We start from the raw sequence: 21,610 nt of genomic DNA, 5'->3' as shown, positions 1-21,610 counted from the left end.
GTAAGCCCTTAGCACTTTAGTTGTCTCCACGTTTTCGTCCCTTTTGTTCTTTTTTCTGTGGTTGTATCACTTTCGCCGCCTCTGGCTGCATTCTGCAATCTACGCTTGGCAGCGGCATCTCCCAGCCCTCCCGCCTTGTTCCGGCCAGGTTAATCCGGTCCGAACAAGCGATTTCCGCCCAGCAGAAAGAGAGGGAATCAAGCAGCGCCCAAGTCCCCAAGTCCTGGCTGCCGGTCTGAGAACTTGACCTTGACCTACCACTCTTCTCCAGGCACGGCGCCTGATATCCACGTCCTCGATTTCCTTCTGCTCTCTTTACAACCCTTCCATTTGCCTCTCTATTCCGCTGCTTCTCTATTGAGATCCAACTCTGCATCTGATCTTGATGGTCGCCTACCTCCCTCCACCTACCGCCCCCTCTTCTCTCTCGCTGGCCTGATCTCCGCCAGATTACTCCATCACTTCGCTTTTCGTATTCACTCGGAGCGCTCTGATCACCAACTCCCTTTTTCCCGTTAAAGCATTCCCTCCTATCTATCCTGTCCACGTACTCTTTGCGCGCCTGCTCTTCGGACTTCCTTGCACAATAAACGCCGATCTTTCTTCGCTGCTTCCCTCGTGTCGCTAATCGCTCGCTGCATTGTCCAGCTATTCTGCGCGGTTGATCTCTACTGCTGAGGTCCTCTGACCGATGTTATAGCAGATTTCTCCAATACATCCGAATTTCTCTTCGCGCCTCTCGTCAGGCGGATTCTCGAATTTCTCATACCGTCCAGGGGGAAAAGTTCCTTTTGGTTTTATCCGCATTTGATCCTGAGTGTGCAAACGCCTTTACACCAGCGCCGTACCCTTTCCTTCGCCTTCCTAAAATAATTATATTCTCCTCGCCCTTTCTCATTCCCTACCTTCACCTCAGCTCTGCCTTTTCTCAGATTGTCTTGCTTCAAGCTCGTGGATGTGCCTATTAGCCATCTGACTCGTCGCTCCCGCCGAGGACAATCCGAATAGGAGAAGGTGACACTCACTGAAACGCCATCATGAACCAGATGAATGTTGTTGGGATGAATCCCGGTGTCGGTGGTCCCGTTGGAGGCGTCCCGATGGTCAATAATGGTTCAATGTTACCCCGTAACGACGGCAGTACGCATAATTCCCCCGAAGTCATGATCATCAATCTCAATACCTATATTTACGACTACTTCTTGAAACGCGGTTATCACGACTGTGCGCGAGCTCTTGTGAAAGACGAGTCTATCAAGCTCAACACTGAACCCCCTGTCAAGACAAGCCCTGGTCAACGCCGGGAGGGCGACGTGAATGGTGTTGATGGAGATGGGATGATGACGGACGGTAAAGATGGTGACAAGTTGAAGATTCCTGATGACCTGCCTCGCCCCAATCTTAGTGGCGAAAGCCAGTCCTCCTCATTCCTCTTGGATTGGTTCAGTTTGTTCTGGGAGTTCTTCTGGTCACAGCGAAAGAAGGGTAACAGCCCTGATGTGAGGCAATATCTTCAACACAACCAGGTATGAGCGTGGTTCTTCTTTTCAACTTCCCCTTTTTCAAGCGTCTAACTCTGCTGCATTGCAGAATATCATGCGCCTTAGAGAGCAGCAACAGAACAACATGTATCGCAATCCACAACAAATGATGCCAGGTCAAATGGGGCGGCTCAATAACATGCGTGGCAACGGTATCGTTCCGAATAACCTACCGAACACTCTACAGAAAGCCGCTCTGCAGAACAATACTGGTGGCTTGTATGTGCCGTTCCCTGTTTTATCTGCGATCTACCATTTCCACTCTCAGCAGTGGTTGGTAATCGGACGCTGATGTTTTCTATAGCTCGCAACAGCAATTTGCGCAATTACAGCAAAAGAACCAACAGGCCGCGATGATGCAAATGCAACGGGAACATTCTGATATCGATATGAATGGCCACCGACCGCCTTCTCCATCGTCCGCCGAAAATGCGCCGTCTCCCTCGAAACGTCCCCGTCTCGAAGGTAATCCCATCAACGGGCAACAATTGGCACCCAACGGACGCGGTCAGGGACAGTCGATACCCGGCCAACAGAACCCAATGATTATGCAGAATGGGCTTACACCGCGTGTGATGAACCCGAATCAGTTTGGTGCTTTTCAGCAATCGGGACCGGCTGCACAGCCAAAACCAATCCAGGTATATGCTCAAAACTTGGCTCTACATCACTCTCGCTCAGCAATGAATAACCAGGGCGTGCCTAATGGTTTAATGAACACCGGCGTGATGCCGAATCAGGCTGATCTGGTTACCATGCCAGATGGCCCGGGTATGTATCAGATGAATGGCGGCGACTTCTATGGCGCGAATGGCCAAATGGCGCAGGTTAGGCCTGGGGTCCAAACTCCTGGTGGTCAGCATGGTAACCATGCTCTCCAGGACTATCAAATGCAACTCATGCTCCTCGAGCAGCAGAATAAACGCCGACTCATGATGGCTCGTCAAGAGCAGGACAGCATGGCTCGTGGCCCCGATGGTCAGCCATTGCCTGGCCAGCAAGGCCAACAGCAACCGGGCCAGATGCCACCGGGCACTTCTCCCCAGGGCAGTAGGACAGGAGCGTCGCCGATTCCTAACGATCAAATGAAGCGCAACACTCCCAAGATTGCCCAGTCTGGTCTTCCCAATTCACCGAATGCCCCCGATGCGATGATGCAAGGCCGTGGATCTCCGGCTTCGATGAATTTTACCGGCCAATTGCCTCCTGAAATGGCAGGCCAGTTCTACATCAAGAGCATGCAGGATGGAATGCAGGGTCCCAACGGTATGCGGCCACCCAGCTCCAACCCGACGTTCACTGGTTCTTCAATGGGCCAGCCGATCCTAGCTGGCGCGGCGAACCGGATACCGAATGGAGGCTGGCCTCCCCAGCCAGGAGGTCAACCCATGGTATCGCAACAGTCTCCTATCATTCAACCCCCCACTACCGGAACGCCCCAGAGTGTGAATTCGATGCCACCTCCTCAACCTCCTACTGCCAATACCGGTCGTCAACCTCCTCCTTCTCCCCAGACTGGGAATGCTGCTCCCCCGACTCCGCAGCCCACCACCAAGACAGCGCCGAAGAAAAAAGAAACGAAAGACCGAGCCAAGGTTTGTTTTTCAGTTACTCCACCTGAAGATTATCGACTGTCTTTGCTTACCATTTGTAGCGACCAAACAAGAAGACAGCAGCGGCCGCAGCAGCTGCTGCAGCTAACAACACAACTGCTACTCCGTCCTCAGAGGCAGAGCAACCGCCGACTCCTACGCCGGCGACGCCGATTACTCCGCAACACCATCAATCTTTCAATAAATCTGGTGCAAATGCCACTGCAGCCGCTCCTCCACAACCGACATCCGCCCCCGCTCAGCAAACTCTTGTCCAGCCTCCACCTCCTGATCAAACCCAGCAAACGTTTAACGATCTCGCCATGCCGGATGTAAGTCAGCCTCTTTCTTTTTTGGGGTCTATGACATGAACATGCTAACATTAAATCCAGGCCTCCGCTTTTAGTTTAGATTTCAGCGCACTGGAGAATCCGGACATTCTTGAGAATTTCGATTTTGATACATTCCTCAACACCGACACAGACACAGCAGGATTCGGGTTCGACCCAAGCATATCATATCCCGACGGTGTAGAGACTGGTACCGAAAATGGCCTCTAAACGAAATCAGCGGTTTTTAATCCAAGCTACCATATACCCATGTTTTGTTTGTATATTCATCGACCTCGTGTCCAGTTGGCTATTACCCTCTCGCTTTCTTTCCATTTCCTTTTTTAATCCTGATTTTCTGTGCCGACACGATCTTGGATATGGATATCTGCCCGTGAGACTGGCGTTGGTTTATTCATGTTCTTGCATATCTTTCCTTTGCGTGCGCTTTACGGACTTTTACTTTGGCCAGAGCTGTTGCGCGTTCACTTGTGATCAAGCTGCTCTATTTGCGCTTTCGCCGATCCTCTAAATCTTCTTATTCTTCTTCTTTCATTGCTATATTACTACTATCACTTTTTCTCTCAACACTTGGTTAATTTCGAAGTTCCGAATGACTTTCGACATTGATACTCTAGCGTCACCCATCCTCAAGAAGACCACCTACCCAAGTTTCTCGCCTGGCTAGAATTCTCTTTTCCATCCTTCTTCTTTCTTTGCTCTTGGTTTTTCTTGTTGGATCTCTATCATTGCCTCCTGGTCTGTTGTCTTGGTGGCGTTGTCTTTGACTTGGGCTTGCGTCAATACCTCATCTATTCTTATTGGCTTTGACTGCGTTATGAACGATTCCATGAATCAGGCAAAAATTAATTCCACCTCTTGCTGTTCACCCATTCACATTTGGATCTCATACCTCTTCCATATCACTCTCATGTGTAAATCTAAAACGCTAGATATACCCTTTTGCCGATAATTCTGTACAACCTTTTTACAAATTAGGTTTGCCCGTACGAGTCTCGAGTGCACTCAGTTTGGACCAAATAGGATGAGGGCGAATGTACGACTGGATGGCTTTAGGATTGATTGCGTCTAAAATTTGCAGAGATGGTCATTCGCATTCCTTTCGGAATGGATGCGCGATAGTCAAACGGGCTGGTTGACGTCCAGTCGTAGAAAAACCTGACTTCGTACAAAATGAGGAAGACATTTAGACCTTTATATGGGTTGAGCGCTTTTATGTATTCCTTTTCAGGAAGATGAATTGAGACGAGTCGCATGGGCTTCATCTTGTCTTTGAAATTTAGAATCCTGATAATCTCGGATCGGCAAGCCCTAAAATGAATACTCCGACATGAAGCCAAGCACCACCATAACCAGTTCCATCCTTCATGCACCTCTCATGCTCAAATATCATTCCCAAGTCATTTTCCAGCAGTTTCTCCCCATCGACTAATCGCTTCGCGCTCCTTGGCTGCATTTTCCTCTAGCACCATGTCCTCCTTCACAAGATCAATCAAATACTCGCAGACATGCTGAGCGCAGGCCCCGTGCGCTGCAGCTTTAGTGCCGCTAAAAGTTTGGACTCGCCCAATGGCCCCAGCCCTGACCAGGAACGGATCAGATTTGAAGTAAGCGGCCGCAGTGTATTGACCATCCGTTTCAATTAGCCGGCCGTCAGTCCTCTCAATGAGTATCTCAGGGTGCTCCAAAGTGAGCAGTTTGCAAACTTCTTCAAGCATTGACCTCACGACTCTTCCCAAGAGGGAAGAGTCATACAATCTGCGTTAGCCTGGACTCAAAGGGCGTAGATAGGGAGGCAAAAGCTTCACGTTACTTTCTAATTTCACAGGCCAAGTCTCCATGCCTTCAAGTTCGCGAAATATCTCAAAAGGCGTGAGTTTCCAGCGCCGCTCTTCTTTGACTACCGTAGATTCCACCGCCGCTAATTTGCAGTTCTTCAATGGCTGCAGATTAGCGTTTCCCGATGCTGGCTTTTGTTGCGATGTGGTTGCCGGCGATCGCTTCCTACCACCGCGTCTTCTGGTTTTTCTTGACCCTGCGTGGTCATCCAGCCTTCTTTTAGCTGGAGCACGCTGGCCAATAGACGTATGAAGGAAGTCTTGAGTGGACACATCTGACAGCGTGTCGCGAGGCCTCTTTAGATCCGCGAGGACCTCAGACACCATTCGTTGTGCAGACTTACGATAGGGGTCCCGAGGAACAACTGCCAATGGAGCCTCGTCGGGCCTTTCCAGTCTCAGAGCTCCCTCGGCCTCGACTCTACCGCCATATTCCCTCACAAGGACTTCGTAGAGAGCCACGTGCGCTGCGCCTTGTTTTGACTGTAGCTCTGCCGCGTAGTACCTGAGAGGTCCAAAGTACGCACCGCCATCCACCTCAACCTCGTGGCGGTACCCTTTGTGATGAACGTACTTGGTATAGACCGGTGCGGGAAGGCTTTGATGATAGCAGTACTCTTCCATCAATGATTAGCGAGCAGGTAGATGTACAGACTTGCTGCCTTACCTTCCAGAATTTTGAACCAGTCCCAGCCAGAAGGTGCGAGCGAATCTTTAGGTCGTTCAGGGACGACCCAGTTTGGAAACTCAACTTTCAGTCTCTTCAGAGCCTCCCTGCTTACGGAGACTTTTGCAGACCTCCGAGACTCGTAGACATGAGAACGAGTGAATGTATCTCCATACATCCTCATCTTCACCCCCCAGTATCTATCCTTTCGGCCTTTTGTGAATTCAAATATGGGAATGAGGCGTTTGACCGTAGCTAACACACCAAAGTAGTAGAGTATCTTTGACTCGCTTGTTGAATCGACATTCAGTTCCCTAAGAGTAACGAGTTCTGTATGAGAAGCAATTGCTCTTGTAGACTACTTGGAGTGTCAACAAACACGACATGTCAAAGGCCTTCATTGACTCGCCGTTGTAGGTGTACGTACCTGAGTTCTATCACCAGTTCCTTCGCTCGCTCTGCCTGCTTGATCCGCGTACTCAGGGTGTGATGGCACCTTCAGCAAATCATCAACCTCCTGGTTTTGATCACGGACTACCACGTTCGCCAGTCCCACCTGATTCGCGAGCTGGTGACGTGATAGAGCACTAATGAAGTTGTCTGACTCGCCTGAGGTTTGCTCCTCTACTTTGACCCGTATCTTCGCTTGCGGAGGTGCGGCATGTGCAGGAAAAGGAGTACGCAGACCTGGACGAGGCGTTGTGGACAAAACAGTGGCCGGGACGTGCAATTCGCGAGTCACTCTATAGCCGGACATACTAGCAGGACAGATAGTAGCAGGAACAAGCGTATTCGATGTAGGATACGGATAAGACGGATTACCGTAATTGATGAACGGGGTCATAGATTGATACGGCGAAGGATAACCAGACCAATCTAGGAACCCCGTCGAGTTCTGTCTGCGCTGGAATGATGAAGAAGGATAGGAGGTCATGCCAAATGCTGGCTGTTCCGCCTGCCTGCTGGCCATGATCTCGGTAGCGGTGCTGAGGGAAAATGACGGGCTCATAGAGGGCGCTAGACAAAACGCCGCCAGTATTGTTGGGTGCCATGTGGGATGGAAGAGGGTAGAAGAGAGCAAGATGTGTTGCTCCCGTTATTGTTGTTGTTGGCAACGCTGCACCCTCCCAACTAGGCAAAATACTGCAAACGCTGCCACTTGGCGCAAGTGAATGCAATAATTTTAAGACGAGACTCTCGAGGTACGTAGTAATTGATGATTTGTATGACTCAGTAGAAAGAATAGTACAACAATGCAAAGCTGGCGTCCGTGATTTCCGCACACTTGCAACGGTGATCCCATCTCGTGGACTTGTAATATCGCGGCAATGAAAATGGTGGGCAACATGGTCATCAAGACAAAATCGATGATCGTAAAAATAGGTATCTCGTTGGCTGTCCTACTCAATCTCGCCAGCATCCGTCACAAGCGTTGGCCGAGGATCAAGAAAACTGTCAAACCCGTCTTGCTTGTCCTTTACCCTGGTAAGATCCTGAGTAGGAGAGATAAGCACCGGCTCCTTTCTGTTAATGGAGAGACCGTCATCTCGACTCGAATTGAGCGAACGTCTCTTTCTGCCATCAGCTGGTGTTTCAACGCCACCGATAGTTCGCACGTTCAATTTAGAAGGCGTTTGGCGTGCTTTATCACTCTCTCTACGCGTCTTCTCTGCTTCGTTCTCCTTGTTCTCCACTGAGATGCCTTCCTTTCTACTCTTGACAGGTCCACTGGGACTCGCGTGAAGTTTGGTTGCTACTCCTCGTTCAGCAGCAATCTCGGGTAAAGCGGTGTTTGATTTGGCACTGGATTCGGACGCATCGCGAGAGCTAGCACAAGATATGTCCTCTAAAATACTGGCGGAGGCGCGGTTGTTTCCGCCCTTGCGATAGGACGCAGAGCGTGCTTCTGCTGCTGCTGAGAGTTTGGCTCCCATAGGTACAGCAACAGCGATGGAGGTAGATATTGGTACCTGAGTGCTGGACGCAACCTGCTTCGTAGGGCTGAGAGCTTGAATCAACTGGTTGTACGCTTCTTCGCCGATTGGAGCGACAAGACTAGGGTGTTTGCTATGCTCGTAGCTAATCCCCGTCATGCTCGAGATTGCTCGACTACCGCTGGAACTGGAGACGTAATCCGGCATTGATATGTCTTCCCAAGACTGTCTAGCGCCTCGATGGCGTGCAGCGGGATCGAGAACGTATGGGTCAATAAATGGATCAGAAAAGGCAGTCTCCGGAGCAGCCCAGCGAGGATCTCTGTTGTTCCCTTGCCATTGCGGTAGGGGGCCCTGATAGTTCCTGTTCCTCCACAGAGTCAGGGCGGAGGGATTACCGATTTGTCCGGTTACCGTGGCGGGGGGGCGAATTTCATCGGGTCGAGCAGCTGGAGAATGAGCGTGTGTCTCTTCTGCCTCTTTGAGATCGTTCACCATACTTCCTGCGTTATACTTGAAAAGACGCGGTTCCTTGCTCCACATAGAAGTGTTTGGCCAGGCAATACTAGAGTACTCCAAAACATCTAGCCAACGTGAGCCGGTAAGCTCATATTGCGAGGCTCATCAGATCGACTTACTGAGAGGCGCGTGCTGAAACGCGAACGCAATGATTTCCTTGACTCGCTCAAAGGGAGGGTTGCGGTGTGGGCGCGCAAACCCTTCCGCGATCACTACCCTGATTCTTCCATGGAGGTCACCTGCATCCCAGTGTCTCTGCTCAAGTATTTCCTGGTGGAATGAGGGAAAACGCAGGGTGTCTTGGTTGCCATTTTTGTCTACATCTTATATGGGTAATAGACGTCAGGTATAGGTTCCAGCTTGGGTACGCAGATCGGATGAGAATGGACTCACGGGAACTCAGATCTATTCTGTAGCATTAGTCTCTGGTCGCAAAATATCCCGTCTGATTGCGAGCAACTTACCAATGACATGCGGCCAGTTGATTCGCGGAGAAAAGACGCTTCCTCTAGACGACCACACCGACTTATTAGCATTAATATTCAACACCATTGACATTAGAAATGACTTACGCCACGCACAACCCGTCCACAAAGACTCTAACCTCGAACAGCGAGGCGTCATCCGGCTGCAGCAAGCTTTCCATCAAGCGGCTCACATGCGGTTTCTCCCAGCTGTGGATGGACACTCGAAAAGGACTATCTTCAGGGAGACTCGGAATGAAAGTAGTGAGAACAGGCAAGTGACCCAAGTTGCCCTGCGGCTGGTAATAGGCAGCCGAGCCGAAGAAGGCAGGATTGTGCAGGTAAGGAGAATCTAGAACAAACAACAATACATTGTCAAGATAGATGAATCGCTCGAGGTGTTGAAGGTACGTACCTCGATCACGGGTCACAAAACATTGCGTTTTGAATTCCTGTATAGGCACCTTGGACTTCGCAGGGAATAAAAGCACGTCCCAGTTCTCATACCGCATCCTGACCGAGTCGCGTAACGCTGTTGCTGATTTGTTTAATAAAATGAGAAACGAAGAATCTGGAGCTGGGACTCGGATCAAAGTAGAAAATATCAGGGGTAACAACACGGCCACATCAACAAGTAGGTAGGATCAAAAAGGATGGATGGTTTGAAGGGAGTAGTTGGTGGAAGGGGCAGAAGAGAGTAGCCGGTTGATGCAGATGAAGGGAGGCTCCTGCCATAACCGGCCTAAGGTACGAGTTAGAGGCGCCTGCCTGTTTAGCAGGCACTGTGTCAAACACAGTCAATGCAAATGTATAGGCATAGCAATCTCGGGATATATTGTGACTCGATGACGGAGAACCCTATCTATTGGGAGGAGTTGATCCCGACTGGGAGACAGAATGAAAAATTTGGTCGTCGTTGTTGGAGATCTATACGTCCGAGACGTCAAGGGTGACGCTCACACTGACCTCGCAATCTCAACTCAAACACAAATGAAGCGCCGGCGCTAAACAACGGAGTGATCGCTCAGCATATCGAACAGGGGAATCATCCATAAGACAAAACACTAGGAAGGGTGGCCAACATCCGAAGATGCAACGAAAAGTCCTAAAAGAAGAGGGAGGAAGAGGTGACTCAAATGGGAACACTCTGCCAGCAATTGCTCGCCGCACATCCAACAGGAAATCGATCCTTTGAATCAAATCAGCATGGAACCTTCAACCGGGACTCCAAAAACAAGGAGTGGCAGAAAATGAAAGCATCATCATGGCATTAAGCTCAGCGATTACAGGCGAATGACGACTGGCAAGAACATGGAAGGAGATCCAGACGCAGTAGTAAAAACAGGCAGATCGTAGACGACGATTGAAGCAATGCCGTAGCAGAGAAGCAGGGAATGGACCGAGTACACGACGCCAACAAAATGATGTTGTACAGGCAGTCTAGTAACAGAAATCATCATTCAGCATCACGAAAACGCGACAGAATTCATTATTACCTTCCGGACACCCGCAGAGCAAACTTTTTTGCAAATTGCCACCCCATGAGGTACAGAAAATGACGCGCATAGAATTGGCGACGTACGAGAAATGAGCTAAGATTTCAATATGACAGCAGAGAACAGGAAAGAAAATTTGGATGGAAAAAAAAAAGTGAGAAGAGAAAGAAATAGTGAAAGACGGAATCACATGCGATTCCGAGTTCGTAGGCAAGGTGGGTAAAAAGCTCGAAGACTTGAGAAGTGCAATAAAGACTCAGGTATTGTTAAAGATGGAAGCGCTGCACACATGACGCAAATAAAAACAGGAGACTGGGTCCGTCAAGAACCATTGCATAGTGGAAACTGTCCCAAAGCTGAACCTGTATGAATGAAAGACCCATTTGAAAGCGGAGCGAGCTCCTGTTGCTCCATCTCACCCGAGTAGACGCAGAAATTTTACTACAATAATTCGGTTAGCGAATACTAGAGATGGGTGCGTGGGCTTGGAGATCAAGAAAGACTGACCTTCATGGGTGCGAATCCGCCGTACTGATGTTGAGGGGGGAGATACATGGGAGGAGGGGGAGGAGCGGGCCGGTAAGGGCTGCCAGCAGGGCCGGAGTTGTTCTGCGAGCGACCCCAGCTCAAACGCACACGCGAGTTTCCAATGGGGTAACCCTGCATCTGGTTGATGGCCATCTCCGCAGCATGGCGCTGGACGAATTGGACGAAACCACATCCCTTTCCGGGAGGAATCTTGACGTAAGTGATTTCGCCGAATCCTTGGAAGAACGAACGAAGCTCATCCTCGGTAACATATCCGGAGAGGCCACCAACGAAGACAGTCGTGTTGTTGGGATCAGTGAACTGGTTCATGGGTTGGGGAGCGCCATAAAAGCCCATAGGCGGAGCACCCATGGGCGGGTACATGCCAGCGGGGCCAGGCATGCCCATACCGCCAGGAACAACACCAGGACCCTTATTCTTAGGAGTGGCTGTGGAGATGCGCATGGGGCGGTTACCGCAGTAAACCCCTTGCATCTCGCTGAGCGCACGCTGTTGGTCGTTCTCGTCAGAGAAGCGAACGAAACCATAGCCACGAGACATGCCGCTGATGGGGTCTGTCATGATCTTCGCGGACTTGCATGACGGGAAGCGGCTCTGGAAGAGGGAAACAAGGACGTATTCGTTGACCTCGGGGCCCAAGTCACCAACAAAGATGGAGTATTCGGGGCCACGGTCATCGCGACTACGATCAGCAAGGCCGCCACCAGTGGCCCAGTTCAGCTTGAAAAGACGGTTGGTGTTCGGCATCGGAGTGCCGTTCAAAGAAAGAGCCTTGCCCGCAGCGGCGGGAGTGGCGAAGTCAACGAAACAGTAACCGGCATTGCTCCTACTACCAACATTAGGATCGTCGCTCTTCATGACTTGATAGAATGCAATGTGCTCACCCAGAAAACTTGTCGCGAATCATTTTCACGTTGACCTGCTCGCCCATCTGGAACCAGAGGTTACGAACGAAGTTCTCGTCGATCCAAGGTTCAAGCTCCCCCATCCTGTATTGAAAGGTCAGAACATCACCATATGAAAAGCACTGGTTTTCTTGCACATACCAGAGAGTAGTCTTGCCCTCGTTACCCTGCTGAGGAACCGCAGGAGCACCCTCGCCCGGAGCGGGACCTTGGAATGGGGCAGTTGAAGGGTCTGCCTGTCCGGTCATGGTAGTGTCAGCGGTAGCTGGAGCACCAGGAGCAGCAGCGGCTGCATCGGCCGCTGGGTGCTGGTTTTGGAAAGAATCGAAATTCTGGAAGGACATTTTGGATAGATTTCTGAGCAGGTAAAAATATTGATAGTGCTGGCTGTGTGACTCAGTGTTAGCTACGTGTGTTACTTCCGCGCCTTAAAAAGGCGCGAAAAAGGGTCAGTTGCGAATACCTTCAAGTTTTGAATGAGAAGCAGAGAACCCAGGGAAAAACTTTTCTAACGCGTAAATAGCCGGGAATTCGTGTAGGTCGTCAAGGAGCGTGTCGTACGATCGTTGAGCACTTGAGGGATTGGAAAGGTATTATACTTCTGGGAGGCGGAGACCGCAATTAGCAAAGCAGTATCAATTGTGAGCGAGTTTCAGAGATGTATGAGATGAGTAAGGCGCTGGACAGGCTGAGAATGGATGAGGGATAAATGAGAGGTAGAGGAAGATGATCTCCGATTGAACAGAGAGATTGATGAATAGAGCTGCGGGGAGAGTCTGTGGTCGCTCATCAATTCCGAACGTATCAGTTGGTGATTGTACACAATCCGCTGGAGTGCCGGAAAATGCACCCGTGACGAACAAGAAGAAGGCAGATTTTCAGTTCGAAAACCTAGTACTATCGCGCAAGCAGTAGGCGTCACCAAATCGCCGCATCCGTCAGATGCTGTCCACCCCTTCAGCTGCGACTACCTTGCAAACTGGTGATGTTGTTGTCCATTGAATCACATTATACGGCCTCGGGCGATCGAGTCGCAAGTATTGGAAAATTTCGACGTCGTAGGTTTTAAAGTCAGATTGCGACTTCAGCTAAATGGTGGCAATTCGAGGTTCATTCGAGGTTCGCCCACAAGCAGTGAACCATGGGCCGAAGAAACTGACCATATCACGACTGATGACATATTGACAATGATATGCTTTTGATAATAGCTTACTGGCATCGAAATAGACATCTGCCAGTGGCCTCATCCGCAAACGAACAAGTCGTCTGGTGCGAACAGATTGCGTTGGGCGCATCGGGTGAAGGGTCGGCTATCCGCGAGACGACCAAAGTCTCCCGCGACCATGGAAAAAGTATGGATCGGGAAAAACCAGTCCAGTCCAGTGCCGAAAAATAAAAATAACTTACCAGACAATATAATATCAAAAAGATGACCTCGAGAGATGACTATCGCAGGATGATCAAAGAGACGAGATGACTAGCGTTGCTCAGGCGCGGCACGACAATTTGTATGCGTGAGAACAGGGCGTAAGATAGCAGGATAACTCCCAGAAGGCGGAGAAATATAAAATAGAGGAAGAGAAAAGGCAGAAAAAAGACACAAAGCAGAGTTACAGAACTGATCCGCAAACCGACTCCGTGATTTCCGACAAGAACAAGAAACAGGAGGAAAAGCGAGGGGGGAGGAGGAAGAGGGGTAATAGGATGAAGATAATTCTTCAGATGGAGGGGAGAGAAAGGGAAAGAAAGAAGAAGCGAACGAGGAAAGGGAAGAACGATAGACTGGAGACTGGAGACCGGAGACTGGAGACCGGAGACTGGAGACTCTGACTAGGGCAGACCAGAAAAAGACGGGAACTCCAGCAAAAGAGCCTGAGGATTGGTAAAAAAGACGGACAAACGAGATCGCTGCAAGCCAAATTCCTCGAAAAATTATTATACACACGCACAAGCACAGAGCACTGCGCCCTGCTTGTGAGGAGACGAGGGGCGACGCTGCCTGGTGGGACGAAGAATTTTCCTGCCGGATCCTAGAGCCTATATCATCATCCTCTACTTGATTCAGACTGTGGCCTCCTCAGCTCTACGAATTGGTGCTCGCTTTCGAGTGCATCAGCAACAAATTGGTATGGGCCTGGTAGTAGTGTTTGCTATTCTTGTTCGCCGAGAACGACTGGGACATGTACGGTATGGTATATACCGCTTGGGTACGACCACACCGGGGCGCAGCCAACCATTGCAAACCAGATGACCGGCGCAACCTGCGGGTTTGCGTCCTGACATGATCTTATTTTGATTTGCGCGCGCTAACCTCATGATACTTTTGCGTCTGGGGGAGAGAAACACTTGATATATCGTGCAGTGCCTGGCTAAGATCGGCCCAAGAGTCTGGATCTGAACTCTGCGTGCGGATACTCTTACTAGTAACTACGGAGACGCTACTAGAGAGTATGTGAGCCCCCATGACATGACATGACATTATTGAATTCTCATCGACTACTCGTTGCTGCCGGCGATATCATATTCTGATTGACACGGAGGCAGGATGCGAAGCAGTCGGGCAAGCCAAGGGGCGGCCTTGCAAGATCGCGAGTCTTCGGATATGCAAGAAAGAATCTGCAAGGATCGGGCTTCATGCACATGCGCTTTGGTGGTGGTGAAGTGAGGACTTTTTCGAACACCCATCTCGCACTGTGACTCGTCGAGTCTCATCCGTGTCCCATGGGCCTTATCGTCATGGCGTCCCCGCCAGGCTCTGGACGCCCTCAAGTAATTCGTAGATTGGTGCCCGCTTGCAGTCGCGCCAGCGCTCATTGTTCCTTGGATCCATGAATCCACGATCCTTCGAGACTCGAGACTCGAGAGGTTGCTTAACTAAGACGGCTGAAGGACCCGACGTTCGAACGGCAAAAAGACTCGAGAGAACCTCAAAGAAGGCTGAACATTGGGAAAAGCGCCCCCACAGTGGGCGCCAAAACCTTGGTTCGTGGAGCTGGTCGTATGTGCCCTTGATTGTCTTGTGCGTGCATACAGCCGAGGCGAAGATACATACTCATACACTCATCGGCCCAGCCGTTGTCAAGCTGCAAGCATAAGATGGCATGCTAAACTAAGGAGCGGCCACCCTCTGTTTGTCGCGGCTCGCAAGTCCACAACGTACGCGGTGATGTGAGTTCCTTGCTCTCATAGATCCTTGCCGACGGTAAGCTTAGTGTATTTACAACCTGTGACCGTACCTGGAGAACTCAGCTCATCACAAAAGCAAAGACGCTGCCTGACTGAAGCTGAGGCTGGTGAGGTTATGGGCCGAGCTCCACTATCAGAAGCGCAACCATGGCTTGACTCTGTGGACGCCATTTGACATACATCATTGGTTGGGTCATGAACCGCGATTGATTCTTGAATTCTTGACGTATCGTCCAAGGCGTGCTCCGAGAGTGAGGAGATACATCAGTTCAGGTCGTCTAAGAGCACTCAAACCTTGATCACTCCGAGCCGTGACCCCGTCTCAACCTTGCCTTGTTCTCGTCAGGCCAACGCAGGTCCGAGCTCCAGGTTCCCACCGAAGGAGTGCCGGGGACTTGAAGTAGTGCCTTATTAAACGGGGCACAAAGCCACAAGCGGCAATCTTGAAGCTGGCAGCCTCACAGCGCTAGTCCTGCTTGGGCTTAATTGCCTGGACGCGTTTCGCGACGTGGGACTGAGCTCAACCAGCATTTCCATGTTTGATATGGAATATATCCTTGAGCAAGGGCTCGCCCCGTTCTCTGATTGTGAAAAGGAGTCCTTGCCCCTGTGTACGCCTTGCTTCTTCAAATACCACCCCCAAGGCCACGCAAATGAGCGGACTGCAACTACATATGCACGTCGTACCTAGCTCGGCCTCAAATGACCGGCCTATGCCTGTGTGACTTAATCTGGAGAGGATCACCAACTCTAGTTGCACGCTGCGAGTCACAAGCTGCGTCGAGGGTCAAACCGAACCCGGAGTTACTTCTAGGAGCTCTCGGCTGAGCTCAGCTTACCCTCTAGTCTCCTGCAAGCTGTCCCTTACAGGAACCCTTGCAACTTCTCCGACTAGTCCAGCTACCCCTGTTCCAACCCCAGGGGATCATGCGCGCCTCGAGTGTTTGCTTGAGCCTTGACCTAGACATGCCTTTTTCGGCACTCTAGCTGATACTATTTGCTATACAGAATATGAATCCAATGTCAAATATACCTCACCTCCCAGGCCATCAAAGGGTCACGAACCACGGATCCCGCTTCAATTCGCGTCCGCGCACGACAATACCTTCTGCTTAAGGAGATAGAAAGAGTTCTTCTAAATTTCAGTTTCATCGGTATGCGCGTTCAAGTACCATCCATGGTTCATAGACGCATGGTTTGTGGCTGCACTTTACAAAGTGTACTCAACCTAGGTACCACCACTCGGGACACCCGGCACAAGCAAAGCGCACCTGAACCGTGGCACGGTCGACCGAGCCATGAGCCTACCTCCCAATTGAGCTGTAGCATGGCCGAGACTTTTCCGCACAGACCGCAGTAGTGCATATGGCCGTTGGTTGCTGCCTCTACTCAAAAATACACGATATAGAAGCGACTGTAGATACTCAAGTCCAAATGAACAGGTCCAAGTACATCAGGGACTCGTTGAGATATTGTTCTCTCCCTCATCCCCACGCGCCATATCCTCATCACAAAACTCAACTTCAGTGCCCAACTCATCACCCAACAGCTGAATCGTTTTCTCATATACCCTTGCTGCCTCCATCTCCCACTTATCCGGCCCATCTCCCTCCAAATCGAAATCCATGTCTCTCTCCATCTCGTCGGTACTTTCATCCTCAAAATCATCGTCCGCCTCCGCGTCAGGATCCCTAGCATCCCCTTTCTCAACGACGAGCACCCTGGCCGACTCCGCTATGCTCTTGATCCTCACCTTTTCCGTCATAGACACGACATTCCGCCTTCCTTCAAAGCCCGAAAGTGGCTGGCCGGTCTCAGCGTCTTCGCCCAATATCAGCGATGCAAAGAACGAGTCTAGCTTGCGGAGCAGTCGGAAGGTCGCTTTTCCTGTGAAGGGATAGTCCGGAAGGTAGGTGTTTACGAGCACGGAGAGGGAGATGAGGTAAGGGATTTGGAGGGATGCTTCAGGAGAGTTCACTGTCAGTACTGATTCATAATATCAATAGGGAGAGTAAGGAAAGAAACATACGAGTCCCGCTAACCCAAAGCACATCAACAACGCCCTCAATATCCTTCACAACTTCTTTGAAGCTCTCGTAACCTCGTTCTTTATCTTCCACTATTCCGCTTTTGCTTCCGACGGATGTCGAGGCCATACTATTTTGCGGTGTCTGCAGCTGTTCATAAACACTGCTAAACTTCTTCGCGTGCCGTCGATTTATCGCCAGTATAGTTCTGTCCACATGATTGATCACCGTAGCTTCTTTCATAGATCCTGAGCGGATCGGATGCGTCCTCTGCTTCGGTAAAACAGACGGCGTCACGGTGGATGTCGATGGGACTGGAGACAGAGCTGATGGCTGCATGAATCCGCCGCCGGGGCTTGCGCCATTTGTTGCCATTGTTGGGGTAGAGGCTTTGATTTTTCGAATAAAGCGGAATAAAGTAGGGTATATAAATGGTGTTGATCTTCGTATAATAGGACTGCGACTGCAATGCGATCTGGTGATCGAGTCCCCGCGGCGGGGTTTATTTGTACTGTACGGCTCGGTTCGGCTTTGAGACGGTCACGTTGATATATATAAACGGAATCAGAAAGACGGTAAAAAAATATGTTAACCCCAGGAGACCAGCTGCCTTCATTGATAAAAAATTCACTTTCCGTAGTCAGCGAGTCTTGTCTTTGAGCTTTTCGGAGATCCAGTGAAGATGTCATGCCAAGAGCTTCTCCGGTCCGTGCATAAGAGCCAATCGAGACCTTTGAACAAAAAGATGAACTTGGCTTCCCATATGTCTCTTAAGCCGAGATGATCAAGAAAACGTGAATTGTAGAGCCAATTGGGTATATTTATTTCAGGGAAATATGATACATTGCGGAATGGGCCCAACGCAGCTGATAATAAGCCTGTATGAATGAAAGTCAGCAGACGTCGCTGAATATTCCGAATCAACAAGATACACAAGGACAGTTCTTCAGAAAGGTGAGAAGATTGTTATTATGCTGGTGTTTGAAGGCAGTGCATGACATCGCGAAAGGAGTCTAGCTACTCTGGCCCCAGCGTATTCATCATGGAAAAGATCTAGACGGACACAAGGGACGTGCAAACCTACAGATTCCTGATCAAACATATTTCGCACCCACCCATGAGCCCATCGACGATAATTAAGCGAAGAAACTTTTGTATCCTCCAAACGCCATGCTAAGCTAGAAATCTATGAAGCGAGCGAAACCCATCATTCAGGCTAAATGCAGTCAGTATACTGAATAAATCATGGGAGACAAAGTTAGCGACTCACTCGAATCTTTCCCTTCCGCATTTTCAATTCCTCCAGCTTCTTTTTATCTTCATCAAACTTCTTCAGCAGGTCAATCTGTCTTTCCTTCCTCTTCTCCCTAGACTGGAATCGGTAGAAGTCGCCGAATCCTTCTGCCCTCTTCTTCTGCTTCTCAATCAACCGTTTCGCCTCCTCCTCGCCAGCCGCAGAAGTAAGTCTTGGCCCGCTCGTAACAGTAACGAACCCATCCTCATCGGGCTCTGCTGCCCGCCGCGCAGCCTCTCTCTTCCGAGCCTCCGCGACCTCCGCAAAGACATTCATGTACTCGTTCACCGTACGTAACAGCTCCGCACGGGGCGGATAGCACGCTCGCTGGTGAGTGATGTAGCGCTGAAGGCCTAACGAGGGTGTTCGATCCTCGATTCCCTCGCCCCATGTAATAGTCGAGGCCTTCCGTGCTGCCTTCTTCGCAGCCTTCAAGCTCGCCTCCATACTGGCTTTATCCACGAAAACAACAATCGCATGCGATCCGCTCCGGTGAAGCTGGCGGTCCCATGTGGACGGAAACGAGATCTCATCCAATCGATTCTCGAGCTCATCGGCCGTCACGCGCTTGCGTTTCTTGCTCTTGGCGACATTTGTGCCCTGTACAAGGGCCAGCTGCACGCCGCCATTCTTCTTTCCAAGGCGGGCGGCCTCGAAGTCGACGCGCTCGACACGGCCGGCGGAGAGCTGTGTACCGAATAGGTGGCGGATATGTGTATCTGTTGTGTCGATGGGGGCGTTTACGAGGAAAAGCGATCGAGGGGTGTCGGCGTCGGGAATGCGTGGTTCATGCGGGCGGAGGTAGAGGTAGTGTGTTGCTGGTGTTGAGAAAGCAGGTGTACTTTGAAGGTTTAGAGGCAGGGCTGTGTAGCCTGCTATCTCGATTTCTTGCTTCATTTTGCTCTCTTTCGAGTGTCGTCTTCGGTGTTGAGGTCAAGATTATTGATGAAAATGCACCGGATTTTGTCCGCGGAGGTAGGTAATAGGTAGCGGAAATTTTACTGGACGGAGCACTGATTGGTTCGAACTGTGCATAAATTGCATTATGATCATAAGTTTTGCCATTAACTCGACAAACATCAATAAGACACTAGTTGCTCTGTACTACTCTGACAAAGGACATAAATCTTTAGCAGTTTTGGTCATCACCTCAATAACGCCGTATCTCTAATTGCTCACACTTTATCGGGGTCGTTGATGCCGCCGTTAGTGATAACATATGTCGCCTCACGCTCGGGGCAGTCTGAAAGTATATATTTAGCGAATCCGTCAGATAGATTGGACGTCCACTCACCTGGCGAGTCCTGGATTTTGGCTACACGTTCCTCACCACGACCCTTTCGAAGCAGGACGCGGGTCGTAGAAGCATGAGCGAGAACATGCCCACCAACAGGTTTGCGGCCATCTGCTCCAGCAAAGAGAGCACTGGCGCCAGGGTCACTTTGGACTTGATTTGTCTTGACGACGTGAGCATTGTTCTAGATGCCGGGATAGCATGCTTACCATCAAGACACACACGTTGAAATCTGCCCTCGGTAGATTAGCCTCATGATTCGACAATGAGTAGATAACAGGCGCACCTTCAGCCATATGAGCCAGCTTCATCAGAAACTGATTCAACTTCTGTTGGCGATCAGCCAACTCTCCACGACCACAGAAGTCAACCCTGAAGCAGTTCATGATGCTGTCGATAATCAACAGTCTATACTCCCCGCAAACGAACTCTTTACTGAGAGTGTTAAGTAGCTCAAGCTGATGCTCGCTGTTCAAAGCACGGGCATAAGCGATGTTCTCTTTGGCAGAGTTGGGATCAACACCAAAACGCTCTGCAATTTGCCCAATGCGCTCTGGTCGGAATGTGCCTTCAGTATCAATATAGGCTACCTTGCCCTCAGCGCCGCCCATATGCTTCGGCAACTGCGCGATGACAGACATGGTATGGGAGAGTTGGGTTTTGCCGCAGCGGAATTCGCCGAACACTTCGCTAATGCTCATACTTTGAAAGCCGCTGCAAAGTGGTTAATAACCTGGCCTTCATTCTAGAGGAGACTCACCCTCCAAGGATTGAGTCGAATTGCTTGCTACCAGTCGAGATGTGGACAACTCTTTTGCGTTGATGGCTAAGTTCCATTGCAGTAATGAAACCCGAAGCCGAAGGCTGATATTATAAGGATTGAACGGCCCCAGAAACCTTTTTAATACTTACCAGACATTTGTTGATAGCCTCCTTGATCTTTTCCACCTTGATCTCACTGAAACCCTTAATTTTCAACAAAGTCTTTCTCGTCGCACCGTGAATCGACTAAACGGCATTGTGTAAGCGCTATAAGAGCCGAGCCAGTACATAGAGAGAGTTACAGCAATTGTAAAGAATCCGTTTGCCTTAAGCCTCGTGATATCCGCGGCGCCAATTCCTTATATTTGGTCAATTACTCGAAAGGAGGTGCGAGTAGGATGAGTACCATGAGCTTGAATACAATCGATGTCAACGATGTAGTCCTGCTATGAATGACACCTTTATTAGCCAACAATTCTTTAAAGAGAGTAAGGACTACCGGAGTAATCAGACTCACATCGTCACCAAACTCGTCGCTGGCTTCGGATGCGGGCATTGTGGAGGCGTGAAAGGACCTAGAGAGGTAATAGATGTGTCGTTGTATGGATGTTGAATAAGTTATGACGATAGAGTTGAGGAGGTAATGAGATAAGAGAAGGGACGATGAAGATACTAGAGGAATGGTCTGCGGTAGGCTGAGATGGAAAAGATAATGAGCTCACAAGAAAGTTCCTCAAGACCATAAGAAGCCGAATATGTCCTCTACAAGATGACTATGGCGGGAATACTGGGCAGCTTTCAGTGAGACTAAATTAGAAATGGTAGATATGAGACTTGAAATAAGACTTGAAGATTGCTTTTCTGCTTTTTTTTGCTTCACTTTCGACAAGTATAAGACTATCGTACGCATAGGAAGCAGGTAATCATCGCAACAAGTGCCTTGCCATGCTCACTAGCGACGTTCAGCACATTTTGAACAATCCCATCCGTCCTGGTCTTGAAGCCAGAATATTCCGCTGCATACCAACACTTGTTTCGGCTTGCGCTCAATTGACCCTCCGCCTCGCCTCCTCTCCTCGCCACATATGTAGTATAAATGAGAAAGATATTTGAGGAGTACAATAGACGTCAATCATAAGACCCTGAATCGTGCATAGGATCCAAGCAGTAAGGGAACCTAAGTCTTCGTGAA

At 49.9% G+C, this 21,610-nt stretch overlaps 8 protein-coding genes across 8 annotated transcripts; 3 read left to right on the top strand and 5 right to left on the bottom strand.

The window, feature by feature from the left end:
* Positions 1 to 543: 543 nt before the first annotated feature.
* somA (putative cAMP-dependent protein kinase pathway protein (Som1)) lies at positions 544 to 4,070 on the top strand. The gene is made up of 5 exons (XM_073731424.1): positions 544 to 1,526; positions 1,591 to 1,760; positions 1,846 to 3,136; positions 3,196 to 3,465; positions 3,526 to 4,070. The coding sequence occupies exons 1-5, from the start codon at positions 1,038 to 1,040 to the stop codon at positions 3,691 to 3,693; spliced, it is 2,388 nt and encodes a 795-aa protein (XP_073580534.1). The 5' UTR covers positions 544 to 1,037; the 3' UTR covers positions 3,694 to 4,070.
* A 1,176-nt stretch (positions 4,071 to 5,246) lies between these two features.
* BDW74DRAFT_181523 (uncharacterized protein) lies at positions 5,247 to 6,958 on the bottom strand (the record flags this gene model as incomplete). The annotated part of the gene is made up of 3 exons (XM_073730049.1): positions 5,247 to 5,938; positions 5,989 to 6,346; positions 6,416 to 6,958. 3 exons carry the CDS (start codon positions 6,956 to 6,958, stop codon positions 5,247 to 5,249), a joined length of 1,593 nt encoding a protein of 530 aa, XP_073580533.1.
* A 234-nt stretch (positions 6,959 to 7,192) lies between these two features.
* On the bottom strand, positions 7,193 to 9,589 carry BDW74DRAFT_70441 (uncharacterized protein). The gene is made up of 6 exons (XM_073733496.1): positions 9,321 to 9,589; positions 9,014 to 9,257; positions 8,906 to 8,949; positions 8,835 to 8,846; positions 8,561 to 8,764; positions 7,193 to 8,506 (listed from the first exon to the last, which is right to left on the bottom strand). The coding sequence occupies exons 1-6, from the start codon at positions 9,415 to 9,417 to the stop codon at positions 7,389 to 7,391; spliced, it is 1,719 nt and encodes a 572-aa protein (XP_073580532.1). The 5' UTR covers positions 9,418 to 9,589; the 3' UTR covers positions 7,193 to 7,388.
* Positions 9,590 to 10,893: 1,304 nt separating this feature from the next.
* BDW74DRAFT_169986 (RNA-binding protein) lies at positions 10,894 to 12,199 on the bottom strand (the record flags this gene model as incomplete). The annotated part of the gene is made up of 3 exons (XM_073727088.1): positions 10,894 to 11,779; positions 11,835 to 11,939; positions 11,997 to 12,199. 3 exons carry the CDS (start codon positions 12,197 to 12,199, stop codon positions 10,894 to 10,896), a joined length of 1,194 nt encoding a protein of 397 aa, XP_073580531.1.
* A 2,158-nt stretch (positions 12,200 to 14,357) lies between these two features.
* On the top strand, positions 14,358 to 15,315 carry BDW74DRAFT_159585 (uncharacterized protein). The gene has a single exon (XM_073725479.1). It carries the CDS (start codon positions 14,684 to 14,686, stop codon positions 14,948 to 14,950), a length of 267 nt encoding a protein of 88 aa, XP_073580530.1. The 5' UTR covers positions 14,358 to 14,683; the 3' UTR covers positions 14,951 to 15,315.
* Positions 15,316 to 16,447: 1,132 nt separating this feature from the next.
* BDW74DRAFT_70393 (general transcription factor IIH subunit TFB6 family) lies at positions 16,448 to 17,758 on the bottom strand. Its single transcript, XM_073733495.1, has 2 exons — positions 17,071 to 17,758; positions 16,448 to 17,003 (listed from the first exon to the last, which is right to left on the bottom strand). The coding sequence occupies exons 1-2, from the start codon at positions 17,441 to 17,443 to the stop codon at positions 16,495 to 16,497; spliced, it is 882 nt and encodes a 293-aa protein (XP_073580529.1). The 5' UTR covers positions 17,444 to 17,758; the 3' UTR covers positions 16,448 to 16,494.
* Positions 17,759 to 18,275: 517 nt separating this feature from the next.
* On the bottom strand, positions 18,276 to 19,259 carry BDW74DRAFT_181519 (putative ribosomal small subunit assembly protein; the record flags this gene model as incomplete). Its single annotated transcript, XM_073730048.1, has 2 exons — positions 18,276 to 18,284; positions 18,339 to 19,259. 2 exons carry the CDS (start codon positions 19,257 to 19,259, stop codon positions 18,276 to 18,278), a joined length of 930 nt encoding a protein of 309 aa, XP_073580528.1.
* Positions 19,260 to 20,043: 784 nt separating this feature from the next.
* BDW74DRAFT_159579 (uncharacterized protein) lies at positions 20,044 to 20,633 on the top strand. Its single transcript, XM_073725478.1, has one exon. The coding sequence runs from the start codon at positions 20,118 to 20,120 to the stop codon at positions 20,403 to 20,405; it is 288 nt and encodes a 95-aa protein (XP_073580527.1). The 5' UTR covers positions 20,044 to 20,117; the 3' UTR covers positions 20,406 to 20,633.
* The last annotated feature ends 977 nt before the right edge of the window (positions 20,634 to 21,610 follow it).

The sequence above is a fragment of the Aspergillus multicolor genome (assembly GCF_047715735.1).
Source record: "Aspergillus multicolor strain CBS 133.54 unplaced genomic scaffold BDW74scaffold_28, whole genome shotgun sequence".
NCBI classification, from domain to species: domain Eukaryota; kingdom Fungi; phylum Ascomycota; class Eurotiomycetes; order Eurotiales; family Aspergillaceae; genus Aspergillus; species Aspergillus multicolor.
This window is presented reverse-complemented; position numbering and strand designations above follow the sequence as displayed.